General features: G+C 40.7%; 1 protein-coding gene across 5 annotated transcripts in view; it reads left to right on the top strand.

Moving 5' to 3' along the window:
- The first annotated feature begins 3,569 nt into the window (after positions 1–3,569).
- pard3ab (par-3 family cell polarity regulator alpha, b) overlaps positions 3,570–17,395 on the top strand; it is a 188,165-nt gene continuing 174,339 nt past the window's right edge. For all 5 annotated transcript variants that reach the window (XM_030751153.1, XM_030751152.1, XM_030751151.1 and 2 more), the window contains exon 1: positions 3,570–3,936. In XM_030751153.1, the coding sequence (XP_030607013.1) occupies positions 3,817–3,936 (120 nt within the window). In that variant the 5' untranslated portion in view covers positions 3,570–3,816. The remainder of the gene's footprint in view (positions 3,937–17,395) is intronic.

The raw sequence follows: 17,395 nt of genomic DNA, 5'->3' as shown, positions 1-17,395 counted from the left end.
TTCCCATCGACCTGTTTTGCTATCCATCATTTTGTCACATTATTCTAAAACCAGAGCTGTATTACAGGAACTGCTTTGGCTTTTGGAGACCCGCCCTACTGCTCCCTCCTCCTCCTCTGTCTCCTTGGCCTGTCCTGCGGTCAGAGGATGGGGTCTCCAGATGGCCAAGTACCAGCAACAGAAGGGGAACCCAGAGGTGGCACAAAGGCCTGACAGCAGGGAGGAATATATGACCTGGGCCAGACAGCTCTTTAGCACAAAATTAGCCTGGGATAACCACATAACACAATTTCATGCTGATAATACCATCAAAGAGGTATTTGGGCATCTGCCATGGCCGTTGCAGCTTAACTGCCATAATTCAGGAAATTGCATGACGCTTTCAGGAATGTCAAAGTTTAAAATGGATCAAGGGTAAAACTCTGCTAGCGTTTTTATTATTATTATTACCTATGATAACGTACACGTTAATGCTGATGTAATGACTCATCTTATTATAACTGTGGACAAAATGATGAAGATACAGAGACTTTGTATAAATCCGGTACTTTTTCCCAGTATGACTTTACAGATTTAAATGATCAGTTTTAGTGTCTTTTAGTGTCATGTTGCAGATAGCGTCTCTAAGGAAGCACTGTGGGGTTCTGGAACTCCTTGTCCTTGTTGTGGCCGAGTCTGCAGCCCAAAACCATATGATGTATTTTCATCCAAACTGCAAATTTAAAATGTTTAATAAAATAAATGCAACGCACAATGTAAATTATATAGATGCATATTTGAAGAAGCAGCTCGATTAATTAAATGCCATTTGCTCTCTTAGAGAAGGTTACGATGATTAAAAATCATCTTGAAGAGGTACTACAGAGGGGCACCACAAGAGGTCGCTACTGACGCAACTATGATGCTTGGTCACGCCTGACTGGTGGATACTTTAAATGTTATTAAATTGCTGCAAAATTTAAGGAGAGCTCTCTCTAGAAGCTTTTTAGCTTGTGCATCTCAAGATATTACATTTTATTAGAGACTGAACTTTGTAGCCCTTTTATATGATTAAAATGGTTGATTATATTTACAAAGTGATTTCCTGATCAATGCGTGGACTCATTTATTGAATATTCATGAAACACTGGAAGCATGAGCTCACAAATATGATATTAATGCAAAATAGCATGTAGGTGACATTTCCTGAGGTTATTTAGGACTACACATTCTCCTGGTGATGGTATATTTATGGGGATTCTGTTGCACTGAAACACATTTGCATTTATTTTTTTTTATTACTTCTGACTATTTGGAGCCAGCTGACATACTGGTGGGGTGGCTGTGGCTCAGGTGGTGGAGCAGGTGGTCTACCACTTACAAGGTTGGTGGATTGATCCCTGACTCCTCCGGTCTGCATGCTAAAGTGTCCTTGGGTACGATACTGAACCTTTTGATGCCCCTGATGTATCCATTGGATTGTGAATGTTAGAAAGTAATTAGGTATGGGTAGAGTACCAGGCCATTTACCATTCTTTAGATGTTTAATCTGTCCTCAGGGAATAATGCGTCATTCTAATTGTTTCATTTATGATAATGAAGCCAAATAAATGTGGTTACTCTTGAGGTATTAGTTCAGGCTTTCTTATCTATTGAGAACGGAAGTGAAATTTTGACTTTGGAAAGAGTAATCATCAGGAAAAATAACTCAAGGTCACCTTCTACGCCTTATATATGTAATTGTAGTTAGAAATGTCACTTAGGAGAAAAAATATATGACATATAAGATGATCTAGTGCAGTTTTCTAAAGCGGTCTTGCTTCCTCTCTGAACACTAGAAAAGTTAAAGGTCAAGGCCACCTTCCCCTCTTCACTGCATTGCTTGTTGTCAAAAGCGGATCTACTGTTGCACTGTAGCTACATGTATCTGTACCAGAACATCAGCCAAATGTTTCAAATCTTCTTTACCCCCCCCCCCCCATACACTCACACACACACACTATAATTATGTTATTTTCTTTTGCTTTGCCAGTGTGATTGCACATTTCCTCTTTTACATTGTGTACAAATGATAATAAACAAGTGCTCATACATCCAAAGGTGAGGCTGTTTAATCCATTGCGACAGCTGCTGTGGCTGTGGTTGGTGGCCTGCGAGTGCTCCAGCTGTGTTAAGAGTTAAAATAGCTTCCCAGCTGCACCCTGGCACTACATGGTGGAGCGATCCTGTTTAAACACTGACCATATAAACCACACACACATACACACACACACACTCTGCATACTTCAAATTCAGCAGTTCTCTTTTCTTGTACTAAATCTCGCAACACAGCCTTTCTTGGCTCTACTACTCATAGTGTTGAGCCAGGGGATGGCTATCCATGTAATCCATGCATGTGGTGGGGAAGCTGTTCCTGAAACCTCCCCACATTGGTTTGGACTGGTTTTTGTAAAGGGGCTTGTTTCAAGCCCAGGTGGGGCATTAGATGAAAGTAATAAAGGACTGAGTGCAAAAGAAGACGAGGCTTTTACCAAGAGTTGTGTTGTTAAATTAATTGTTATAATGGTATACGTCACTGATTAGTAAAAAGAAATCTGGACTGGTGGAGGAATCACACATAACGCCCAAGTCTTTAATTACTTATTAAGTCATTTCCTATTACCAAACCTAATCTCTGCCTAATCCTAATTCTTCCTTTAAAACCAAACTCAAGTCTTAACGTTAAAGCAGCTCCTTAAGCCAAAGAATAACAAGGTTTTCACTTTGGAGGATTTGACGCAATTTTGTCCTTGTAAAACAGAATTGCAAATTGCAGTAAGTTGCTGTCTAATGCTTTATTATCAATCAATGTATTGATTTTCATTATTTCTTTCCCCCCCCCCTCCGCTCCCCCATGGCGCCAAACATTACCCACGCTGACCACAGCGCGGAGTCACGGTGCAACTCAGGCCAGCCCTGCACGCCGTTGCATTCAAGTACCGCTCGTAAGAATCAGTTTCACAGGTTCCAAATCTTTTAATTTCTTCCCGCAACAGCAATTCTAGTTCACATAGGGTGGGATCATGTATTACTCAACACTTATCATCATCTCCGTGTTATTTCAATTTCCAAACCAAAACTTTCTGGCCAACAGAATTTCCCCAGGGTCAAAATGGGCTTTTGAGCGGATGGCTACTCATGCAAGCATGACTGATATCAATATTGTTTAGGCAATGAGTCTGTGTTACCTTAACACAGACTCATTGTGTTAAATAAAATTTGCTTTACAGTTGAGTAAACGAAACTCAGGAAAAAGCTGGAAGCACTTGCAAGCATCAGCAGCAGCAATTTACCCCTAAGTTTTAATATAAATAGATTAAACTTTTACTCGTATGACAGATGAAACGATCAAATTCCACAGGATCACAATAATAGAGTGTAATAAGAATGTCCAAGTGAAGCACTGATTAATAAAGCAATATTACCTTTATTAATTTAAGTTGGTCAACTTTAAGTCGACTTTCCCTGGTATACGTAAAGGCAACACATGACCGAGCATTAGCTCAGCAGAGAGAGAGAGAGAGGGAGAGAGAGGGATTGGGATCCAGAGAGGGAAGGAAGGAAGGAGAGAGAGAGAGAAACAGCTAAACAGGTGGTCAGAAAACACGCAGAAAACAATGTCGTCCGGCGGGGAGAGGCGGAAAGACCTTTAGTCCTCGCTTCTGTGAAGGAATACCGGGACAGCTTCGGAGCCGAACAAACAAAAACCCATGCTCCTTTTAATTTTCTCACGGATTTCTCCTCCTCCTCTCTTCTCGGTTTTGCTCCGAATCTGCTGAAGATCTCGGATACTAAACCATGAAAGTCACGGTGTGTTTTGGCAGGACCCGGGTGGTTGTGCCGTGCGGGGATGGAAATATTAAAGTCCACACACTCATCCAGCAGGCTGTCATGAGATACAAGAAGGCTATCGCCAAGGTGAGTGGCGGCTACTTTGTTTTCTTGTGGCTTTTGTTTTCCTGAAAACAATATTGCGCCGTGCAGGAGGCTCTGCGGGTACGCTCAATATGGCGCAAAGTTCACACAAATGCAAGATGAAAAGAAGAGGGGGGCAAAGAGGTGCTTGTTTCTACTCTCTTGCGCTTGGTTTGCACAATTTGATCATCTACGCGCGGAGCGTGTGCGCGTTCGCCGTGTGTCGGTGCTTTCAAAGAAAGGCGCACCGCCATTGTGGTTCTTGTGTTTGTAAACCCACAAAACTTCCACAGGGATTCTAACTGTGGCACACAACTGAGCAGTCCGTGGTTTGCTGCAGCCGCGAAGCATAAAATGTGAATTTCTAACGCGTTTATGGACGCACACACTTTTGTAGACATGGCACCCAAGTTGTGAGTCCACGGGTTCGTGCCCCTGAAAGTTGCCAGCAGAGATTAGCCTACTAGCAAGTTAGCCAGCAGGCTGCAGGAGGAGGACTGCAGGACTCAAGTGTTTTGGCATCAGGGCAATGCAGTTAGCAACCGGAAAGGCCTAATATATATATATATATATATATATATATATATATATATATATATATATATATATATATATATATATATATATATATATATATATATATATATATATATATATTCTGTTTGATGAAAAGCAATAAAGAGTCATGTTTCTGCACGTTTACCGAGTTCACTTTACTTGCACATCCCGACTTAACTTCAGACCGCTGAAGACAAATGATGGGAGTTGAACAAATCAACAGTGCAAGAGGAGAAAGAGTGAGAACACAGGCAGAGACTTTTCAAAAAGTTATGTAAGACTGTAGGCAGAATTATCAGGGAAGAAGCTTCCTTCAGCTGCACGGCTGTGTGAGCAGGCACCGGGCCCTGCAGGACACACAGGGACACTGCAGAGCCAGCGCCAGCTGACCGTTAGAGACGTGATGGACCTGACACACAAATGCAGATAACGGGGGAAGAAAAGAGAACTTGTAGCTGCAGATGACCTTTGAATGAGCTCAGTGTTTAGGGTTGGTCAGTAAGATCAGATGAGGTGATGCTGGGGGTACAGCAGGATCACAAAATAGTGTTTCCCATAGCGCTGACCATTTATGCCATCATAACGTGATGCCTTATAACTTAAAGTGTTGAAATATCAATGCAGTCTGGACTTTGAGTGACATTGACTTGGATGTACTCCTGTGCACATTTCTAAGATCAGTATGCACTGATCCTAGTTCAAAATACATGGATGGCTGGTTAGATGAGAATGACAATGAATTGAAGTTGCTGCAGATTAACAGTGGCTGTAATCTGAATAATTGGGGGTTACTGGCTAGTCTCCTTTAAGGCTCAAACATTCTTAAGCAGCTACTCAGGTTTCATGATTTATTAATGCTTTGCCCATCCGTGTGCTAACTTTAAGCTCATCTCTTTTTTGCTGTAATGATAGTGACCCAGCTAGGAGTCGTACTGTATCCTCCTCTCCCTCTCCTTTTGAATAATTCAGCGTGAGCAGCCAGGAGCAGATCTCTGCAAGTGAGCAGGCAGGTTTAAAGAGTTACTCTATGAACCTTGTGTGCTGAAATGATGCCAACTCCTTTTATTGTTGTAGAGACCAAAGTCGAGTTGTGTACAGTAGCATTTCTGAAATAGTTTCACAATGTGAAACATTTTATCAGTGGCATTTTTCCTTGTAAGCATTGCATGTGGGTAATAGGACATGAGCTGGAATGCAGTAATGTGGTCTTGTGTGTGTGTGTGTGTGTGTGTGTGTGTGTGTGTGTGTGTGTGTGTGTGTGTGTGTGTGCTTGACATTGTGCTATTCAGGACTTCTGTGATTGGAGTGTAACAGATTTCCACTTTGAAGTTTAAAAATAAAACTGTAAGACAGAAAATTAGTCAGCAGCTAGCCTGATAAGTCATTTATTTATTTATTTTTAAATAAATAATTTTACTTGTGAAAAAATAAAAATATGCCACCTAATGTAAAAAATATTTGAACAATGTTGTTTTCTTTTTGATTGTTGGGGAGATTAAACATTTATAAGATGCTGCTGTTTATAACATACTGTTAAACAAAAATTGAGATTGTGTTATCTAAGATTTACTGAGCCTAAAGCCTGACTTACTTGTAACACAATTTTTAAGGTCTGGAAAAAAACCCAATTTAAATCTTACAATAGTAAGATTAGTTTTATTGCCTAGTGCTACACAGGATTTTTTTTTTTTTTCTGTGTTTACTAGCCAGAAGCTCACTTAGCGCTCGTAACTATGCTTTTGGTTTAGCAGAGGGTGATCGTCTGGAAAAGCCCGACTTTGCTGCTGCTTAATGCAGGGCGATGGAATTGTGGTGGGAGTGGCGCCACTGCGGCTTTTGATCTAAATAAAATAAACCAGAGCTCTTCACGCACTCCTCACCCACAACAGAACGCACTGCCTCAAATCCAGAACGCTTTAGTCACTTTATCATCTTATATCTGCGTTTATTGCTTGAGCCCCACCCAGCCCATTTCATTCAACCAAGGGTGTGCAAGAGTCTCAGGAAGTCCTCTGGCCACAGATGTTGTGTTGAAGATCACAGCGTCTTTGGTCGACCCACCTTTTAATAAGAAGACCAAATTTAGGTTGGGTGTTTTCTCCCGTTTCACTGTTTGCATGGACCTTCTTGTAACTTCCCCGGTCATTAGAGAGGAATGCTTCCTGCAGAAAGGGGGGGGGTAGTCCACTTCTGAGGGCCTGTAGCCATCTCATAAGCAAGGAATTAGAAAGATGAGGACGCCAGGATAATTGTTTACATTGTGCAGTGCTCTCGCACAGACATCTGACTGGACTCGAGAGCAAACGGCTTTAATTTCTCTGAATGTCTTGGGGAAAAAAAATGTGTCAGATGATCTCTCGCTGTTATTTTTCCTTCCACAGATCATGGGGTAGATTATCTCTAATGTTCACCCGTTTAACGAAGAGTGTGGCAAGTGCTTCAAATGACACCATGTGCTGGAAACTGCTCATGTAATGCTCCAAACCTTAAAGTGGCGGGAATGTTGGCACGCCTGGAGTTTTGTTTTTTTTTGTTTTTTTTTTTTTTTTATATTTGGCTTGTTTTTCAATCCTCTTTTGGATATCAGGTGTCTGTTATGTCATTTCCACACCAGCACACAGCACATGACCATTTACAGTTTCGCAGTGGTGATGCTTCCTGTGGAGGAGACCGGGCTATTGTGTTCATACTCGACCACTGAGGCAGAGATTTAACACGGTGTTGACCTCTTCAAGACAATAGGAGTAGGTGTTTTTTAATTTTTTTTTCTTGTAAATTAATTGTTTAATAAAAGGTCTGTCACATGTCTTCAAAACCCCCAGATGGTGTCTGCAAACAGTCAGCAGACTTAAATCCAAAAATGGTCAATTAAGAATTCAATAACACAATTTAATGCTCGCTTTTGACGTCATCATGCTCTTGGATGCTCTAGCCTTCATATCAGCTGCCGTCACTTCGGCGTAGCTCATGTCGCCTAGCAACCGTGAGTGCGAAGCACAGCTGTGTAAAAACAGCTGATTAAACGGAGAACGAACTTTTTCTCCTTTTTGTGGTTTAATTTTAAGTCTTTAATTCAAAATAAGCTGTTAAAACAAGCATAACACATTTCAACATCAAGGAATACAGCTGAGAGAATGATTAATTTCCAACTATATTAAGTGAGACATTAATGTTGAATAAAACTATCCAGTTATGATGCTTAACTTTAATTTCAGGTGTTTGCTTATCACAGGAGCACTTCCACCCTTCATTGGTCTGTGTAGCAGACTGGTGGGAAAATAAACAAAATTTTGAAGTTTAAGCTTATGTATATTGATTTATTCATCAACTAAACTTAAATTAATATTTCTCATGTCAAATATTGAAGTGCGATTAAAATGCGATTAATTTTGATTAATTAATTACAAAGCTTGTAATTAATTTGATAGATTAATTTGATAAATTTTTTTAATCGAGTCCCACCCCTAATATATATATATATATATATATATATATATATATATATATATATATATATATATATATATATATATATAAATAAATAAATAAATAAAATGTAGGATATGAAGGAAAAATGTGTTCAAGTGTCAAAGCTCACACTTTTTGGGGGGAAAAAAATCTCTCAAGATAACCTCCCTCAGCATGGATCAAGCTCAGGAAATCATCAAATTTGAGCAGCTGTCAACTCCCGTTGACTGAACCCAATCTGTCCCTTGTTTTTAATCTTATCCTGATGTCATTTCAATGCGCTTTAGTGTGCTGAAGATATTACACAATTCATTACACAAATGACTGTTTTTAATTAGTGTGCAGCGGCCTTCGATGGCGGACAGGGGTTCGGAGATATGCATGCTGTGTGAGAGTTAACTGCCGCTTTTCTGGTCATACTCCAATGGATTAAAACGTTTTCCACTACATATATTCTTCATCTTTAAAAGTGAAAGCTGGCGCTATTTGGGCTGGCCCCATTTTGTTCAAACAAGCAACACAATTGCACGCATGAAATGGTACATTAAACTTTGCTTGATATTGATGAAGGATGGTGTCATAGATCCAGTGGAGCCAGCAGAAAAAGTCTAAATCAGGAGTATATGTTACTAAGACAGCATTCAGGTTTATTTCCTTATAATTCTTATAATTAAAGTGCTCCTCTTTACCACAGTCACCAAACAACCGGCACCGGGATTGACGCATAGTAGCAAACAGGCCATACATTTGTTCGCTTGTTCACGTTTTGCTCGTACATCAGTAAAACTTGCTTGTTCCTCCTGTTTTCTCGCCAGCCACACAATGTTATTGATATTATCAGGGTATTTCCAAAGTACTGACTCAGTTTGACATTATCTAAACATTTAAGCAATATGTAGTTGTGTTTGTTTGCACACGAGGCGTGTTCATACCAAGCGTGCTTTGAGGCATTATTCCAACTCTGGAAGGATGACTCATCCTCCTGCCAATCTAAAGTGATATCATTCAAGCTCAGGTGCCACAGAATGAAGTCGGAGAACCTCGCGCCACCTTTTTTAAAAAATGTTTTTAATCCGTTACAGATCGGATGTTAAAGGGTCTTTAACCTCTGAGCTCTCTAGTGCAAAGTCTGACGTGTGAGAATAATGCAGGTTGTTGTCCTGTGAATGCACAGTCAGCAAACATGCTTCATCCAGGCAGCATCCCTTGCCTGAACCATTTTCTTCAGTAGTGCGAACACATTGTCTGACCCGGTTCTCCTGACGTTGTCCTGAGTTTATGTGAAAAGGTTTTTACACACCTATTCAGAGATGTTGGACCAATATTTCTATTTGGCTATAGAGAAGCCTAAAGATGTGATTGTACAGTTTGAACAAGTCCCTCATGTCAGGTCATAAACCTTAAACATTTTACAGTTCAACTGTTGGATCATGTCACCAGGCTGTACCAGCTAGGGGTTCCTGCTTCCAAAACGAGCACAGTGCAGGATTAAAAGCTTCACTGATGATCCCCCGGCCGCTGACTTTGCCCTTGACCAAACCACTGTGAAAAATATTCTAATACATGACCTGGTACAGCATTTCATTTCCTAAAAGAGCCTGTTAAAGACACACTGGGATGAATGAGTGGAGGGGTAAAAATTAGCCAAGTGAGGCTTCCTGTGTGACGGGAGGGGGGGGGGATCAGGTTGGGACAACTCAAATACACCTAAAACAGAGTTGCATCTGCCCTGCATTGAAAATTCTGGCAAATAGCAACAATGTTGCAAAATAGGAGTTTAAGTGTAAAATTACTGGAATTGCATAAAAAGCTTTGAACAACTAAAGATATGATTATAGTCAGCAGCTCAGAAGTACCCCCCCCCCCCCCCCCCCCCCCCGGTTGTGAGAAATTCTGCCCCTTCTGCATCAGATGATGACGCTCACATTCCCACTTTTCCCACTGCGCTGCTGTGCTGTGCATTTGAACGCTCCCCCCCAATTCCAAAGTGCTGCTTCACCGTGAGGCATTTATATAAGTGAGCTGTTGTCCGTATCATGTTTGACATCATGACATTGATGTGATAGTAAAAAATTGTCACTATCATCAATTGCCAGAGGGGTTTTCCCAGGAGGAGATTGAACATTGTATGGAGTCATTAATGGGGAAGAGCAACTGTTTGGGCCAAGGGGGGGGAGGGAGAGAGAGACAGAGAGGGAGAGACATGTTAAGTAGGAGGTTGTAAAATGCTGACTACAGAGTTCTCACGTTGTGGGAAGACTGCTGCTCGCCTTTTGAAGTTCATTTACATCTCAGAAGTTAAGCTCGTGTTGTGATCCACAGCTGTTTACTTTACAGTTAACAGTTGACTGCAATGACATTTCCTTAAATTATCTGGAATACAAGAAATCTGTGTTAAGACGTGCAGTCATTAAAGCATCCCTGACAGAAGATTAAATGATGTTTCTGCATGTTCAGATGGTTGTTGGGAATACCGAGGAAATCTTGTATACTGTCGAGTTTTATGGGGCAACGTGTACTACAATAGGTGTGCTATTTAATATAAAAATGTTTTTCAACCTTAAGCTATCAAATGTTTCATGTTGATGTACTTGGATTCTTAAATTGGAAATTCTGCAGTTATGTGTAAGCTATAGCATGGTAGTAGGGTTATCCCAATAATAGACTTTCCAAACCCTCACCGATACCCAGAAATATACTCAATACTTGATACCAATTTTGATACCACAGGGGAAATAAAATTACAAAGTTAAGAGGCATAATTATTTAAAATACAGAATACAGTACAATAAAATACAATAGCACAGAGTTTTCAGAATTTTGAGAATATTGAAAATAGGGGTGTGCGATATATATCGTCTACAATAATATCTTAATTGCCATGTTAACGATGCTCGAGCTGAAGTTATCGTGTATGCTACTGACTGGGGAAAAAAAAAACACAATCCAAACGCCTCGACTCCACACGTTCACTACTTCATGCTTCAGTATAGGCTGCTGTGCATGCGCGTTGAGAGTGCCCATACTGTGTGCTAGCATAGCTGCCTAAACAACACATCTGAAGCTGGAAAAGAGTGAACACACTGCACCAGGGGAAGAAATCCAGACATCGCCAGCCTCGCAGTCTACCACCTTAGCTTTAAATTCCTAGGCAAGGATCATCTTCACTCACAGCAAGACGATCCGGGTTCGATTCCCGGCCCGGGCCTTTCTGTGTGGAGTTTGCGTGTTCACCCAGTGCTTGTGTGGGTTTCATCCAGGTACTTCGGTGTCCTCCCACAGTCCAAAGACATGCATGTTAGGTTGATGGGTCACTCTAATTTGCCTGTAGGTGTGAATGGGTGCGTTGGCTGTGCGATGGACTGGTGACCTGTCCATGGTGTACCCCGCCTTTGCCCGATGACGCTGGGAATGCCCCCCGTGACCCCCGACTAGCTTGCACTTCTAAGAACTGCAAGCTAGTAAAATATAAGACTTTTAAAAACACATTTTTAATTAATGCAAAATATTGTTTATTATCATTATCAACAAAATTACAGAAAATATCGAATATCATTTTTTTTGTCAATATCGCACAACCCTAATTGAAAGGCACAGGAAGTTCTGGTGACATCCACATGCTAGTAGAGTAAACCTTAAAAGCTGGGTAGATGCTGTGCAATTTTTATTTTATGCATCTCTTTTGAGTTATCTGCTACACTGAAAAAAAAATTGTATTCAGTGACTGCACATTTTGTGTACATGCCCACACTATACACCCCAGCTACAATTGTAAAGTTCTGTAACTCTGGGGGTCCCACACAAACAAACAAACAAACAAACAAAGATTTTATATTTTATCGATCTTTGATTTAGGGTCAGGTCCTTGTGCACCTCTGGATCTATTACAGGACATTTCGATTGCTCCCTGGAAGCAGCTGTGATTTCATCCTGGACTTCAAACTTGCATAGAGAGCAAACAATAACTTTTATGTCAAACTGACCTGGCTTATGTGTTGAGGATCATTATTAGTGACTAGCACTGTGTCGCCAAAGCACAGTTTTTATGGAAGAGCTCACTGTCTGTGTTTCATTACTGATGAGGGTTTTAATTTGAATCTGTTCCCTGTTGTCATTCTGACTTCTACTGTACCATCTTGAGGCATCTGAAAGAGCAGTTTGGTGGTAGAAAAACCTCAGCTGTGGCCAGCATGTCATTCTGAACAGGGCATTCAGCCACACCAGTACAATCTTAAATATAATCAAAATGAAATTCATGTTGAACGGTTGCCATTTTGACTCAGTGGATGAGATCCAGCATGTTGACCTCTTCAGGCATGCAACTGGCCAGGCTGGCAGCTTCAGGGAGCAATTGAAAAAATGGCAGCTATTCTGGAAGAGTTGCAGTGTTGCCCAAGGATGTGACCTTAAACTGGAGACCAGCCACATTTAAATGAGATGTGGTTTCCCATTTTTTTGTGGACTGAGCTGCCGAACTTATGGTGCAGCTAATAATCTTCCTATTAGTTGTATTGGGAATGTAGTTGGGATTCAGAGTGAAGCAGAACTGTAGACTTGAGATGTGAACTTCAGATTTGAGGCACTGAAACACCATTCATCTACATTGCATCGACATTGAAATCGGGGAGGCGTTTGTGTCTCTGTTCAGCTGAATTGCACCTTTTTGAAAATTGATTATTCGACAGTCTCACTCGTTTCACGTTGTGGTTAGTATGTGTACAGATGTGAGAATGTGTGCAGGACTTGAATATATCTCTTAAGTCCTCTTCACACATCTGTTTCTCTTTTTGTGCCAAATGTAACCATGGATGCCCTTGAGGAGAGACTGTCCGAAAATGTGTGCGTAATCCTTGTCCCAACTGGTCAAGGATTATCACATCGTGCCTCACTCTGTGATGTTAGGTTCTTGGGGGATCCCTTTAAATGTGGCCATTTGAAGTACCTCTAACCACTGTGACAGCTGACATGATTATACGACACAGAAACGTGTATTGTATGTGACCTGTAGACTTTGACTACCTGAAAACCTGGCTTGAGGTTCAGTTAAATTAAGTTTTGAGTCAGCATACACCTGGAACAGTTGGAAGGGAATAAGACGGTGATTGGGATTAAGCCCATTCATTGGACAAGCTTGACTTTTCCAAAAAGACTAAAAACAACTCCAGCTAATAGCTGTACAATGCTGAAACATACAGTGCTTAGTGAATCAGGATAATCACAAACGATCTACACTGATTCTTCTTTTTCCTGTCGATGATATCTTTTTATTGAAACGGAACATGAGAGGAAAGTTTTTCAGCTTTTCTTTAATAGGACATGTTTCCAACTGAACTCTTGACCATGATGGAGGGAGGCCTGAGTTAATAAGGGAGCAGATCATAAGACTTAATGACACAGAGAGCTTAAAGTTTAGAGAGTGCTATGTAAACGGATTACTTGAACTCTGGCGTGGGTCCAGTTAGACGAGCATTGGCACCCCAGCCATGCGCTGCAAAGTCAGCTCCATATGGAACCCGCATCCCTCAGCCGGCCTTACAGACAAAGTAGGCCATGCAGGCAGAGGCTGACAGCAGCCTATTTTAGGTGATGGATGCTTCAAAAATTATCAGCAGCACTTGAAGATCTCTTGATGAATGCTTGCATCACAGAGTGGTGTTTTGAGGTCAAGTTTTTTTTTTTTTTTTCCCCTCCCTCCCATTCGGGTTCAGCTGTGGACTTTCTTCCATAAACAAGGAAAGAGCCTGAATGTAAACTTGTTCATGGAAGAATGACAAGGAAGCTGATGTTTCTGTCCATCTCTGGCAGCACGACTTTCAGCCAGATAGTTTAGTTATGAAAGAGATTCTCAGTACGTGTTCACAGAAGGGTGTTTGTGAGAAGAAAAAAAAAAAAACCACACACAACCAGTGTAGCTGAGTGTGTTTTAAGGAGAATATAGAAGGTGACATCAAGAAAATGTAATGCCTTGGATGTTAGATGTGGATTTTTTTATTTATTTTCCCAAGTAGAGCAACACTAAAGCTGTACTGTGTTTACTTTCTAACACAAATGGAACCGTAAAACATCTGGTATGAAATGAAAAGTCACCGGCCCGTGTTATTGAAGCCATTAGCAATTTGAACGATTGCTTACAGAACAGTGTCACTGCTTTTACTGAGAACACTGCCATATTCATCTTTGTGCCTTTTGCGTTGAATTTACACAGGAGTTCTGTGGCTTCAACCTCAGTAACACTTAGACAGTCTCAGCTGATAGTTAGACTAAGCTGGCCAAGGATAACAGGGTAGTCATCAGCTTTCTCCTGTAATAAACACAGAGGGTTCATAACCTAGATGTCGTCTTGAAGAGCAGAAGGGAAAAATGTCCTCTTTGGACCCCCAAGTGATCTGCTCATTTTTATGAAGGTAGATTATAGGAAGACCTTTTTCTTTGTAAACCTTTTCTGGTTCATAACTTCATTGTCTGACACTCTCAGCTTTGCTTTGTTACTATAAACTATGTGATGTTGCCATTGAAGTTACATCTGTATCGTTTTCCTAATTATAGGGCTGCAGCTAAAGAGGACTTACTCAGTTTCCAGGTTTATTTTCTGGTTTGTTTTTTCTTGCCAATTAATTGTTTGGATTAGAAAGTAAGTCAGAAAATGTCTTTAGGACTTTTGCTTAAAATACATAAAATATTCCCTAAATTGCTGCAGTTTAATTTTTTGTCAGTCTGGGTATTTTTTTGACCGACCATTTCAGGTGTTTATTTCAGCTAAGACCTAAGTAGAGCAGAACTGATGAGCACGGTTTGGTTATTTTATAATCAGATGCCCTGTTGTGGTGTCCTTTAGCAAGACATTGAGTCCCCACCTCCCCCTCTCCTATTTGCGGTCAGTGTGAGTTGCTTTAGACCAAAGTATCAGATAGATGTAAACTGAATGTGCATTTGTTTCCACTGTGCAGACTGGCCTTGTTCATAGGGATGAGTGTCCCTTGTCCATTAAGAGGACAGACACCAACTGAAATGTCAAGGACTTGCTGTGTGTGGCTTGTTGAGCACAGGGAGAGGATTGTCTCTGAGGAATGTCAGGACACTGAACAAACAGAAGCACAGCTCGGATGTAGCGTTTCCCTCAGTGCACCCAGCTACAAACTGGGCATTTGATTGAGTCAGGAGAATATTCGTCTCAGACTGTTCCTCCTCGACTGTTGTCTATCGACCTTTTTATTTGTGTGCTTGTTTTGCTTCTGTTTGTTATTGCCTTCCTCTGGCATCTGGAATTCTTGTACAAGCATTTTTGCTGGAGTCTAAGAATGTAATTTTATTTTTCCCCTCATAACAGACTTTCTCATTCTCAGCCAGCTGTTAATTACTGGCAGCTAAGTGAGAAACCTGGTAGTATTGTGATGCAGAGTGCAAAGCTTAAACTGCCAAGCATGTTCTCCATGGAAACACAAATGCAATTCAAAGGGATGGAGGGTATTGCGTTGGCATAATTCAAATTTTTTGAAATGTGGTGATAATCGGAGAGAAGTGCCAGGTTTTGCTTTGCACCCCCCCCCCCCACCCCCCCCCCAAAAAAAATTAAATAAATAAAATAAAATCACATGCTGATCAGAGGAAAGCGGCGCCTACATTAGCATAGCACAAATGCTTAATGAGTGTAGATTAATGATGTCCCTTTAAATTGAATTCAGTACTTAGGCTGAGCAGGCTTTGTCTCCTAAATATAGGACAGAAAAAAAAAAAATGAAAGCTCTGCCTTTGACAGATGATTATTGGTCTTTGGGCTGAGCACACACATGAGGGCCTTGAACTTCATTTTTCATCCTCTCTGGGATGTCTGTAGGAGCGTTGCAGTGATGTTGCCATTGAAGTTACTAGCACTAGAGACTAGCCCTTCAGGTCATTTAAAAACTATTTTAACTTATTTGTCATGGGATCTAAAGTGTAAGAGTGGTTGTCCCTGCAGTAGGCTGGTGTCAGTCAGCTGGAGAAATCGCTCTGTGAGACAGGCATGCTGCTCAACTGGAAAAACTGCTTTCTGGCTGACCAGCTGATGCACAACATTTAGATATGTCCACCATGTGGGTACTCAAGCTAACAGTGGGCATACCATTTAATTTTCCTTCATCCTGTCATCCACATTGTTTAAATTTTGGCATGTTGGAGTTTGCCTGTGTTTCTTTTATGTAAACTTCTCTTGTGCCCTTAGGGATTCATAGACATCAATTGCAATGACTGCAATGCATAATAGAAGTGCATATTAAGGTTGTGGCAGTTTAATTTCTTCCAGTTGCAATGTGCTGATGCTGATATTGCCAATACCGGTTAAGAATTTGAATAAAAAGATGTATTAGAAACACTAACAAAAAGAAATGGTTTACACTAAGTAGCGCTCAGATAAGATGAAATCAGTCAATACTCAACCCCATTTTTAGCTGGTTTCCACCTAACCCTACCTGGCTGTAAAAAGCTGCTGATAGTATATATCGTATATCAAGATGATATCACACAACTTCAGAAATTTTGAGGTTCGTGCTGTGGGGAGGCCAGTCCATGACTTATAGTGTCTTCTATCCAGGTATGCTTTTACTGCATTGGCACTGTGTTTGTCATCATTTTCATGCTGAAAAAGGAAGCTGTTGCCAGTTAGATGCTTTCCAGATGGTATTGCATGGTGGATGAAAATCTGATGGTACTTTTTGTGCGTTCATATTTCCATCAATTTTGACAGGCTCCCAAACACCACTGTCTGAAATGCAGCCCCAAACCATGATAGAGCCTCCACTCTATTTTACAGATGGCTGTAGACACTCACTGTTGACCGCCTCCATACATATTGATGATTTGAACCAAACATCCTAAATTTAGATTAATCACTCCATAAGACCTGTTGCCCCCCCCCCCCCCCCCCCAATTCTGTTCTCATGTAATTTGGTGTACTTTAGCTTTTCTCCTTGTTTTCTTTTCTGAAGAATGGCTTCATGACAGTCACATTTCCATTGAGACCATTTCTGTTGAGTCTTTGGTGCAAAAATATAATTTTTTTTTTTTTGTCAAATTGTTTTTATCTTTGGCATTTTTCATAGATACAAGTAAAGAACTGGACACGTGTTGGTAGCAAAGTGCATAAAGAGATGATTTTTAAAGTTGGTTCTTTTGCCAAGTTGTCTGTTATGTGTAGACACAACATTGGTTCATCCCTTGTGTTAGGTGCCTTTTTATGCTTGAATTATTCATAGTTCAGCGGCTTAACAAACAAGAAAACCTTGCTTTGAAAACGATCAGCTACAAGGACTGGACTGAAAATGAGTGGAAAAACAGTCAAGGTCCAAAGAAAACCTCTGAAAGACCACCAGAACGCCTGGAGAACTACTTCTCAAAACCATAAACATAAAGAAATGAGCAGTGACTCAAGACTTTTGCACAGTATTGTATTCTGGCTTCA

The sequence above is a fragment of the Archocentrus centrarchus genome, chromosome 17, assembly GCF_007364275.1.
Source record: "Archocentrus centrarchus isolate MPI-CPG fArcCen1 chromosome 17, fArcCen1, whole genome shotgun sequence".
Classification (NCBI taxonomy): domain Eukaryota; kingdom Metazoa; phylum Chordata; class Actinopteri; order Cichliformes; family Cichlidae; genus Archocentrus; species Archocentrus centrarchus.
Note: the sequence above shows the minus strand (reverse complement) of the source record. Positions and strands in the feature narration are given on the sequence as shown.